Raw genomic sequence first — 12533 nt, 5'->3', positions numbered from 1 at the left:
TATCAATCATCCCACAAGCTATAAGATATGCATTCCAAACAGCTCCTCTAAAAGTAAGGATTTCTGTGCATTAATTCAGATTTGTTCTGCCAATGAATATATAAAATTTACAGGCTGTAGAAACTCAGAATGACTTAATTCAAACAAAAGAATGTTCACATCGTAGATAAAGGCTAAAATCTGAAAAACAGAAAATGACATAAAAACCTACTAAGAAAAAAATTTTTAAATGCTTATGCAAATGAAATTCATTTTTACTACCTGGCAATCCCTCCCCCCCCCTTTTTTTTTGGAGACAAGAATCCCTTTATTGCCCAGGTTGGCCTTGAACTTGTGATCCTCCTGCCTGAGTCTCTTGAGAAGTTCGGATTATAGGCGTGTGCCATCACACCTGGCAATATCCGGAAACCATTAACTTGCTTAGAAATAAGGAAAGTGAAATGTACAGAGATTATAGAGACAAAAGTAAATACCATGTTTTTTCCTATAACATTTAAAATACAAGGGAACTAGTTCCTCCTAATGGTCCATTAGAAGGAATAATTTAAATGAAATCTGGGTGGCAGAAATGCCCTGATTTTGACACCCATATGGTCTGTCACATGGAACTTTTTACTGGATCATAGAAACCACTAAGAACCTGGTGAAAGTCAGAGAAACTCTCCCCAAAGAAAAATACATCCATAAAACATTTTACCTAGAATTGTTAGCTATATACACACTTCCTAAAGCCTTCCCAAGAGTCCATGAACCACAGGTTAAGAAATTGTGTGAGGGCTGGGGATACAGCTCAGTTGGTAAAGTGCTTACCTCACAAACATAAGGTCCTGGGTTCAATCCCCAGCACCACCAAAAAAAAGAAAAGAAAAAAAAAAGAAACTGTGTGAATATTTAAAGTCATCTGATCCTTGATAAAGGTGCCAAAAACATTGGAAAAAAAGATAGCCTTTTTAACAAATGGTGCTGAGAAAATTGGTTATCCATCCATATGTAGAAGAATGAAATTAGACCCTTATCCCTCACCCTGCACAAAATCAACTCAAAATGGATGGGACTTAAGAATTAGACCAGAAACTATGCAACTCCTAGAAGGATCACAGGGCCAATACTCTAGCATATAGGTACAGGCAAAGACTTTCTTAATAAAATCCCTTAGGCTCAGGAAATAAAATGCCCAGATTTAATAAATGGGATGACATCAAATTTAAAAGCTTCTGCACAAAAGGAAATAAGAATGTGAAAAGAGAACCTACAGAATGGGAGAAAAACTTTGCTATCTATTCTTCTGACAGAGGAATAATGTCTAGAATATATAAAGATCACAGAAAAGTTAACAAAAACCTCCCAAATAACCTAACCAATATATTGGCAAGTGAATCAGACAGACACTTCTCAAATGAACAAATACAAACGGCCAACAAATATATGAAAAATATCCAACATCATTAGAAATTACTACACTGAGATTTCATCTCATACCAGTCAGAATGGCAGTCATCAGGAATACAAATAATAATAAATGCTGGAGAGGATGTGGAGAAAAAGGAACACTTTTACACTGCTGGTAGAATTGTAAATTAGCATAACCACTAAGGAAATCATCATGGAAGTTCCTCAAAAGAGTAGGCATGGAACCACCAGGTGACCTAGCAATACCACTCCTCAGTATATATCTTAAAGAATTACAGTCATCATACTACAGTGATACATGTATATCTACGTTTACAGCAGAACAACCCACAATAGCCAAACTATGAAACCAGTCTAGGTGTCCATCATTGGATGAATGGATAAAGAAACTGTGGTATACATGCACAATGGAGTTTTATTCAGCCATAAAGAAGAAAGAAATTAGGTTATTTGTAGGAAAATGAATGAAACTAGAGATCATTATGTGAAGCAAAATAAGCCCAAATCAGAAGGCCAAGGGTCAAATGTTTTCTGTCAGATGTATAAGCTAGAGAGGAAAAAGAAAAAGGAGAGTGGAGAGGCAGGGATCTCATGAAAAATCAAAGGGAAATTTAAAACAAAATTAATTAAAAAAAAAGAAAAAGAAAATCAAAGGGAGACCAGCAAAGAAAAGGGACCAAGGGGTGAGAGTGGGTAGAGAGGCAGGAAGTACTGGGGAATGATATTGGCTTAAATATATTATTACTTTATGTGCATGTGTGAATATGTAACAGCTAACCATTATGCACAACTATGATAAAAAACAGGGAAAGAGAAAAAAAATGGTCAAAAAAAGAACCTGTGTGGAGGAGGGGAGTGCAACAGGAGCAGTGGAAAACCCCATCCCATCACTCCAGTCCGGCTACGACAGCAGGGTCACTGAAGGCCTGCAGGCAGGTCCTCTAGGTAACTGTTCTGTCTTCACCTACCTGACCCGTGTACAGGTGTACAGCGCTAGCCCTTTAAATCTTCACCTGCTGCTTTTCTTCTCATAGCTATTTTGTTTACTGCTGTCCCCAGACAAGCCAAACCTGGGATTCTATCCTTCACCTTTTTTCTTACTCTCATTCATCTAGAAAGTACTAGGCTGGGGATATAGCTCAGTTGATAGAGCGCTTGCCTCTCATGCACAAGGCCCCAGGTTCAATCTCCAGCACCATCAAAAAAAAAAAAAAAAAAAAAAAGTTGAGTACCTGTAAGGTGTAATGACAAACTCCACCCTTCTGGCCCCAATCCTGTTATATTCAGAAGGTCCTGGATATGCCTGTTGGGCAGGAACTGAAAATCTAACAATCTAACTCCTCAGCTTTTGCTCATAACAAAAACTAGAGTGTCCCCAGAGCCAGGTTTATCTCTTTCACTAAATTAAAAAAGAAGTGCTTTACTGCAGCTTTTAAAAATGTATAACATACACTGGGCACGGTGACACACATCTATAATCCCAGTGGCTTGGGAGGCTGAGGCAGGAAGATTGCAAATTCAAAGCCAGCCTCAATGAGACCGTAAGCAACTTAATGAGACTCTGTCTCAAAATAAAAAAATAAAGGACTGGGAATGTGGCTCAGGGGTTAAGCACTTCTAAGTTCAACCCCCAGTGCCAAAAATCAATAAATAACATAACATAAAATTTACCATCTTGACCATTCCTAAGCACACAGTTCTGTAGTATTAAGTATATTCACATGGTTGGGCAACCTGTCTCATTTTGCATAACAGAAACTCAACACCCATCATACAATAACTCCCTATTTCCTCCTCCCCCCAGTCCTGGGAACTACCATTCTACTTTCTGTTTCTATGAATTTGACTACTCCAGGTGCATCCTATGAGTGGAATCACACAGTATCTGTCTTTCTGTGACTGGCTTATTTCACTTCACATGTCTTCAGTGGTCATCCATGTTGCAACCTGTGTCAGAATTTCTTCCCTTTTTAAGGCTCCATAATATTCCACTGAATTTATTTACCACCTTTTGTTTATCCATTCATTTGGTGACAGATACTTGGGTTGCTTCCACCTTTTGGCTGTTATAAATATGCTGCTATGAACATGGGTATGCAGTAACTGAGATCCTGTTTTTAGTTCTTTTGAATACATACCCAGAAAAAGAATTACTGGACCACAACTGGCTGTCTTCCACAGGGGCTACACATTTACCCCCTGATTTCCAGTGCACAATATTTCCAGTTTCTCTACATTCTTACTCCTTAGCTCTTAGACTAACCACACTTTACCTTTACTCTGCTTTCCACTTTATCTCCTCTTTTCCCCAAATCCCATTTCCTTCATTTTCTAATCTTTATGCCCTTTATTCCATTTCCTAATTTATCTATATAGCAGAAGGTATTTAGTTTTGTAAACCAAGAACTTGTTGTTAAGCATTCAAAAAAAAAATCTTGGTAGAATGAAAGAGTTACCCTATTAGGATTGTATTTCCTCAAAAATTTAAAATAATATAATTCTAGGTTAAGTTAGAAGATTAGGACTTTGAAAATTTTCTAAAATTATTCTTAAGTTTCATTCACAGTTTCTAAACTGTTTTTTTTTGGTAATTATTCAAAAGTTTTAGAGTTCTGTTGATTATAATCTCACTTTTTAGGAGGAAATTTTTTTGATGTTTATTTATATTAAATATCCCTTAACTCCATATCCTTTAAATTATCATTTCATATATGTACAAATGACTACAAAAATTCTTTCAAATAATTTGAAAAGTAGAAAATTATAAGCTAATGCAATGTCTGCCTGTTTTGGTCTTTTGGGGGTGGCTCCCTGAGTACATATCATCAGTGTAGACACTGTAAAATATGCCTGTGAAACAGAACATCTGGTCCCGGTCCTCAAGGAAGTAACACTAAAGTAGAAATAAGACTAATGAACAATGGGCTGAGGGTGTGGCTCAGTGGTAGAGTGCTTGCCTAGCATGTGTGAGGCACTGGGTTCGATTCTCAGCACCACATATAAGTAAATGAAAGAATAAAATAAAAGTCCATCCACGAATGGTGTGAAAAACTTTGTGTAAAATCAGTGAATTGAAAAATTGTGCTCTATGTATAATATGCATTCTGCCATCGTTTATAACAAATTAGAATAAATAAGTAATTTAATAAAAAACAAAAGTCCAGCGGGTTGGGAATGTGGCTCAAGTGGTAACGTGCTCGCCTGGCATGCATGGGGGCGGTGGGTTCGATCCTCAGCACCACATAAAAAATAAAATAAAGATGTTGTGTCCACCAAAAACTAGAAAATAAATATTAAAAAACTCTCTCTCTCTCTCTCTCTCTCTCTCTCTCTCTCTCTTTAAAAAAATAAAAAATAAAAGTCCATCAACATCTAAAAAAAAAGATTTAAAAAAAGTGGATAAATGTACAGAAGAGTCCTAGGAGCATGCACAAAGATAACATGGAATGACAAGTGCCATTTAATACAGCTAAAAGTATCTTACAAGACCTCAGGCACAGATCTAGTTCCATGTGTGATTTACATGTGCACTGAATAGATGAAGTAGAGGAAGTGCTAATTCTCTCTTTTCTTGACCTGGAACATCTGTCTCTCCTGCTCTCAGGCATCAGTGCTCCTGGGTCTCAGGCCTTCAACCTCTGACAGGGAGTTCCAGCAATAGCTTCCTTGGTTTTTCAGGCGTTTAGACTTGGAGTGAACTATACCCTGGCTTGCTTTCTTCTCCACTCTACAGACAACAAATCACGGGGCCTCTTGGCTTCCATAATCATATGAGCCAATTCCCATAATAAGCCCTCTTCCCCCATCCTGGCTGGCTTTGAACTTGCGATCCTCCTGCTTCAACCTCCCAAGATGCTGGTATGAGAGGTGTGCACCACCACACCGGGCTGAAGACACTCATTTTATATATAATAGTTTCTTTGCACTTAAATTGTGAAACAAAATCTTTAGGCCATTTGGAAAATTGATTGAAATCACTTCATCTTGTCCACATATTCCACCACTTTCATACTGGGGTAGATAATGTATATTGGCTTGCCCTACCCTGAGAGAAATTTTTAAAAAGTACCTTTTCCATGTAATTCTCCACTAAAATTTTCCACTTTAAAAGAAAAAAGCTGTCAAACAGTACCTCCAATCAAAATCAGAAATTCTTAGTAGCCTCAAGAAAACCAATTTCCTGGTGGAAAGACAACTTTCTTTAGCTGGCACGTCCCACAGAGAATGTGCCCTGTTCCGCGCAGGCTTGTTTGTACAGCAGTGTGCAGCCCAGGACGCCCACGAGGAGAGCTCCCCGCCACATTCTCCCTGGGGCCCTCCGTAGCTTCACAGCTTCCCCCACAGTGTGATCACCAGTTCCTTTTACTTTTTAATTGTTTTGTTTTGGAAGAATTTTAGATTTACAGAAATACTGCAAAGAAAGCACACACACACACACACACACACAAAAAAAAAAAAAAAAAAACCTGGTATATAATCTCTGGCTCTATCTAATACATCTGGTATAACTATGGTATATTCCTCAAAACCAAGAAATTAAACTTGGCACAATGCCTTCACTAAGCTGCAGACTTTGCTCTGATTTTTCCAGTTTTTTACTAATATTCTTTTTCTATTCCAGGATACCACACAGCATTTAAGTAATCAGCACTAAGTTGTTTTTTTAAATCACCAAATCATTCATGTGCTACTCAGATATTTCAAAATATAATCCCTCTCTCTTTTAGACATCCTTAATGCTTCACTCATGGCCTCTACCTGCCCCTTTCAGGGATCTACACCTATTCCCCTTTATCTGGAGTCTTTCAAGACACACCCCTCTATAGTACATTCCCTATGTCAAGGCTTAATGGAATGATAAATCATCTAAATATAAGTACAGTTGACTTCCTTAAGCATGAATTTCTTAGGTGTATACCTAACTGCTAAGCATGTGTTTCAAAGCCTCTCTTGAATTTTTTCCTAAGTTACTCATACTTTCCATCCTAATTTGTTATAAGCAGGTGAAACGCAGTTATTGTTTCAATCAAATATTTATCAGAGGACCTACTGTTTTCTATGTATCATGCTGGATAGAATACTAGCCACAGAATAACATAAAACAGACATGATTACTTTCTAGTGAGGACAACAGTCATGTAAACTAGAAATAAAAAGTAGTTTCAGATGGCAGTTAAGTGTCACAACTGGGTGAAAACCATTTTCAAGGAGAGGGAATGACTTTAGATTTGGCTGCAGGTCAGGACGCTCTAAGGAGGTGCCTTTTGAACTGAGAACTTAAGCCAGGGATGGTGGCATATGCCTGTAATCCCCACAACTCAGGAAGCTGAGGCAGGAGGATCACAAGTTGGAGGTCAGTTTCAGCCACTTAAAAGTTAAAAAAGCATAGGTATGTAGCTCAGTGGTGAAGTGCCCTTGGGTTCAATCCCCAGTACCACCAATCAATCAATCATAAGCAGAACACTGAACTATGCAAAGCACAAGCCCCAGGACAGGAAGGAAGCGGGATGAAGGTCTGTTCTAGGGAGAGGGGAAAGATTCAGGGTTATTAGAACTTCTACTTATGTGTCTTTCTAACATTACTAATGTTATCACTCTTTACTAATATTTAATATAAAAACTGAGCCAGGTTGGTATCTTCACTCTCAAGTCAAACAAGGTATTCTGAAAAAAAAGGAAATTCTACAACTTGAAGGGACTGATATGAACTGGTATACCATTTATAAATACTTTGAATTAAATACAACTATTATGTATAACTATTACATATAACACTCATCTTATTCTTTTAAATTTCTATTTTAGAATACTTTATAGTATAGGTACAAATTAGGACAATAAAATGTTTCATATATGTGTATATATGTCATCTATAAATAGATTTATATATCTAGAAATCCATAATGTACTTCTCTATCTACCCTCCCACCATACACATATAAGGTAGAAGAGCTTTACTTAAAGCTTTTTATTAATGGACAGACTAACTCCTCACTCCATAAAGTTTCATTCCATCAATGCTACCCATTTTGTATCTCACTGCAGATATAGCTGGGGCTATGTCTAGGCCAGTGATTTCCATTTGGCTGTACATCAAAATGACCTGAGATCAATGCTTATAGCAGCACAATTCACAATAGTTAGGTTATGGAACCAGTCCAAGTGTCTGTCGATAGATAAAGGGATTAAGAAAATGTGGTAAATATATAAAATAGAGTTTTACTCAGTCATAAAGAATGAAATGATGGCATTTGTTGGTAAATGGAGGGAATTGTAGACTATCATGCTAAGTAAAATAAGCCAAACTCAGGAAATCAAGGGCCAAATGTCCCCTCTCCCTAAAACAGACCTTTGCTCAACATCCCTCCTGTCCTGGGGCCTGCACTTTTGTATACTTCTCTCCTATGTGGAAGCGAGTACAAATAAGGGGAAAAAGAAGAAAAGGGGGTTGTATATCATAAAGATACAGGGAAGATCAGTGGAGGAGGAGAATAAGAGGGAGGAAGGAGGGATGGAAAAGGGGAGGAAATGTGGAATGAACTTGAAAAAAATATATGAGGTATACACACACACACACACACACACACACACACACACACACACACACACCACAGCGAATTCCACCTTTATGTGTATCTACAAAACATCAATTAAAAGTCAATAAGTAATTAAAAGGAAAACCAATAGAGTAGAGGAAGAATAGGTGGAGAGAGGAGGGGAGGAAAAAAGGGGTCACTGGGGACTAAAAGGGAGTCAGTTAAATTCCACACATGTATGATTTTGTCAAAATGAACCCAACTACTATGTATAACAATAATGCACTGATTTAAAAAATTTGTATAGAAGGAAAAAAAAAGACCTGAGAGCTGTAATAAAATCAGATTCCTCTAGGTGGAGCACACAGGATTTTTTAAGGCTATGGCAATGCTGGATACATGCCATTATACATTTGTCCAAACTCTGAGAATGTACACCACTAAGGGTGAACCCTAATGCAAACTATGGACTCCGGGTGATAATATAGGTTCATCAGTTGTAATAAATGTGCTACTCTGGTGGGGAAGGTTGATTTTGGGGGAGACTATGCATGTGTGGAAGAAGATGGTATATGGGAAATCTTTGTACCTTCCTCTCAATTTTGCTGTGAACCAAAAACTGCTCTAAAAGAATAAAACTTTAAAAAAATCCAATTCCTGGGTCTTATCTCCAGCAGATTCTCATTTAGTCTGACATGTTCTGAGAACTGTAATACCAGGGGTGAACCCAGGGATGCTTAACCACTGAGCCACATTCCTAGGCCATTTTATTATTTTGAGACACGGTCTCAGTAAGTTGCTTAGGTCCTTGCTAAATTGCTGAGGCTGGCTTTCAACCTGCGATCCTCCTGCCTCAGCCTCTCAGAGCTATGATTTTAAAGAGCTCTTTGCATTGTTCAAGCATTGGTCAATTTGGGAAACACTGGTAAAAAATGGTATTGGGATGTATTTGTGGACACAGGTACATTAAAATGCATATTTATTTAGGTTACTTTATATTTTTCTATCTTTCTTTCTTCCCCTGGCCCACAAAAACCCAAACATGTTTTTTAAAGACAGGAGAGCAAAACTTCCTCATTCACACTTAACTCTCTCCTTGGTGCAGCATTGCTCAGGTTGCATGCACTGGATGAAAGTTATTTGGTGGTTTTGAAATGATATTTTTAAAACAAAAGGCAACCATGGTTTTAAAAGCACCAAGGAGATATCAGAAATGACAGATAAATGGTAGTCTAAAATACCCAAGCAGACAACATTCACAGGGTAATTAAACACTTCTGACCTGGAACCAGTGTGGTAATCGCTGTCTGTACGGCTTTGCGGATAATGCTGTCCAAGGCGAACATCCAGTGTGGCTTGATGTTATGATTCCGAAGAACCTTATTGACCTGGAAAAGAGAGGGACATCTAATATTTAACTACAAATAATCCGGCAGATCCAATCACTTGGATGAAATTCTACCTATAAAAATAACAAAAAGTTTTCTTCACTTCGAATTATAAATTTCGTCATGCTAATAGAAGACAAATTAAAAACTGCCACTTCAAATTAAAGTTGATTAAGCCCCATGTAAGCAAATAAGTTATTTAAATAGAAGGAAAACTGGCCAAATGGCAATGTGGCTTCTTTGGGACTTAGAATTTGCAGCTGCAGAATGGGTGGTGGAGGAGGTAAAAGAGGAAAAGAGAGCCCTGGGATAGTAAATAAAAATAAATGCCATCCCTAAATCTTAGAATTACTGCTTAACATAGTCAAGCACTTCCCCGTACTATGGTGATTTGGAAAAATAAGCAAAGGGGAGAAATTAGCATTTTATGTGCTACCTATAGGTTTGGTACAGTGCATATCTTGTTTCCTTTCCACTGTTGTTTATGCCTGTGTAAACATAAACAAGGAGAATAATCTGGTAGACTATTCCAGAAAGCCAATTCACATAAAAAATCTTTATTGTAGGAATATCTTTTCATGATAACTGGTAATGCTATACACATTTAGACACTGAAATAAATATGTGTGTTACCTTTCTGTCCCTTAAAAAAACTGTAATAAAATACACATAAAATTTACCATCATAACTGTTTTTAAGTGTATCATCAGTGCATTAAGTACTTTCACATTGTTTTGCTACCATCACCACCATCTACTCTCAGAACTTTTCTCAACTTGCAAAACTATACTCTAAACCCACTAAACAGTAAGTTCCCAAACCCCTAATACTTCCTGCAAACCACCATTGTACTTTCTGTTCCCAAGAGTTTGAAACTGGAAGCACCTCCTACAAGAGGAATCATACAGTATTTGGCCTTTTGTGACTAGCTCCTTTCACTTGGCATCATATCCTCAAGGTGCACCCAAAGTAGTAGCAGTGTGTCAGAATTTCCTTATTTTAAAGGCTGTACAGTATTCCATTGTATGTATATACTATGTGCATAATCGTTTTAAAAACACCCTTTTTCCATAAGTCTTAGGCCTAACTCAAGTTTGGATTAAGTCCACTATTTGCTGGTTGACAAAGGCCTCTAAGGAAAGAGGCTATTTCCCCAACAGGCTCTGGTTAGATAGAACCTCAGCAGAAACTAGGAGATGGTACCTGAGTACAAATGCATGCCAACAGCTTCCCTTGGTCCATCATCATCAGAATCCCCCAGTTTTCAAGGAAGTCAGTTTGAGAACTTCCTCATAGTAGCTATTCCCAAGGAAATGAACCATTGCCAGGATCCCACTTATTATGGGACTGAGTTTGTCCTGGTACCTTCATTTCTTTAAAGCACTTAACCTGCTTATTTGACTAATTAGAATAACACTAACTGCTATGGCTTGGGTCTTGACTGTCCCCCACAGGACCATATATTAAAGGCTTAGTCACCAGCCTATGGCACTACTGGGAGATGGTAAAACTTTTAGCAAGTGGGACATAGTAGAAAGAAGTTAGGTCACTGAGGTTGTGCCCTTGAAGGGGATTTGGGGGGTCCCACCCCTTCCTCTCTTTACTCCCTGGCTGCCATAAGATCAACAGGCCTCCTCCATCATGCGCTCCCACTGTGATGTACTGTTGCTGCCACAGGCCCAAAGTATCAGGGCCAAGTTACCATGGACTGAAATATCTGAAACTGCGCCAAAATAAACCTTCCTTCTTATAAGTTGACTTATTTATTATAGTGACAGAAAGCTGATTAATACACTAATCCATAATATTTCCCTCAGGAGCCATACACATGGTGGACAAGGGATGCTTTATAAACATGACCTGCTTCTCATAGGGTCGTCATTATGCAGCATATTACAGAGGGTCCATTCTTTGGATTCATTCTAATGCTAAACAGTAAGTTAGTGAAAGTGGGGGTGAGTATGTGTTTATCTGGGAGTCCCCCTGGGCTTGAGGCTCAGGATTAAAACTAGAGAATTCTCAGTCTGAATTCTACAGCCAATTTGATTTCCAACCTCTAGGCTAGCAGCCAAATATGTGGGCAAGTGCAAATTAGCTAAATGATTTCACTCTATTTACAGATGGCGGTGTTTCCCCAGTTGCAGTGTAAGCATGCCTTCAACATCTAGTATTAGTGGTAGGCTTTGCCAATGGTTTCCATTTTCTGCAACTCTTTTCCCTGCTCCCCATTTAGCACAAGGACCCAGTGGCTTATACAGTGTTTCAGAGATAGATCATCATTTAGTTTCAAATGAGGCATCATTTGATGCTCCAAATGCAACTATCAAGGCACCTTCTACATAGAAGCAACAAATACATTCGAGTGAATTAATTTCTAGAATTTAAATAATATTCTACAGCCTGCTTCCAAATTTATGTTACAGGTACTATGAAGAACTCTCTTATTTCTTTCTCCTACACCATGTAAGGGTCTTTGGGGAGTGGCTTATGCTGATTTGGGCATAAAGTTCCATATGTAAGTGTTACCCAAGAATGTACAGAGGGTTTTGAATCAGTCTTCTAGTTTATGTTGCATAGCAACTCAATTTTAGAATAATCAGCAATCTCTCACTAGATTATGTAGATTAATTTTCACTCAGTGATAGTCTATACTCTAAATTAGGTTTCTGGCTAGGACATACTAGATACTTATGAAATAAGCATGTACAAAATGCTCTGTATAGAAACCAGAGAAAAACTGGGAGGAAAAAGTGACTTTGTTCAGTGACCATTCCAATGCATACTGTTAAATTGCTCTTAGTGGCCACTAGATGGCAATTCTTGTATTGCATTACAAATTGCATGACTACAGTGTGCTATGTTGCTAAAGTCACCAAAGTAAATAGTGACCCACTACATGATTTCCTAAGAAGAAAGTCCAATCAGGGGAAACGTTTCTAAGTTTTGCTATTTTCCATGGTGATTCAGTTTTATGTGTGTTTATCTTTGAGAAATACTAATGCACAAAATAACAAATCCAATACTTACAGACAAGCAGATAGGCAAATATATCTCTCATCCAAAGAGAACAGAGTTCATTGAAATTATTGAAAAAATACTAAAACCTGTATTTTATCCTATTTTTATGACTAATGTTAACAGAGTTTGTGGCAAACCACTGACAAAAAGTTACACTTTAGGCTAGGGTTGTAGCTCAGTA

General features: G+C 37.9%; 1 protein-coding gene across 4 annotated transcripts in view; it reads right to left on the bottom strand.

Moving 5' to 3' along the window:
* Map3k5 (mitogen-activated protein kinase kinase kinase 5) overlaps positions 1–12533 on the bottom strand; it is a 203065-nt gene that overhangs the window by 11176 nt on the left and 179356 nt on the right. For all 4 annotated transcript variants that reach the window (XM_026391862.2, XM_026391861.2, XM_026391864.2 and 1 more), the window contains one exon: positions 9229–9334. In XM_026391862.2, coding sequence (XP_026247647.1) covers positions 9229–9334 — 106 coding nt within the window. The remainder of the gene's footprint in view (positions 1–9228; positions 9335–12533) is intronic.

The sequence above is a fragment of the Urocitellus parryii genome, chromosome 8 (assembly GCF_045843805.1).
Source record: "Urocitellus parryii isolate mUroPar1 chromosome 8, mUroPar1.hap1, whole genome shotgun sequence".
In the NCBI taxonomy this organism is placed as follows: Eukaryota; Metazoa; Chordata; class Mammalia; order Rodentia; family Sciuridae; genus Urocitellus; species Urocitellus parryii.
Note: the sequence above shows the minus strand (reverse complement) of the source record. Positions and strands in the feature narration are given on the sequence as shown.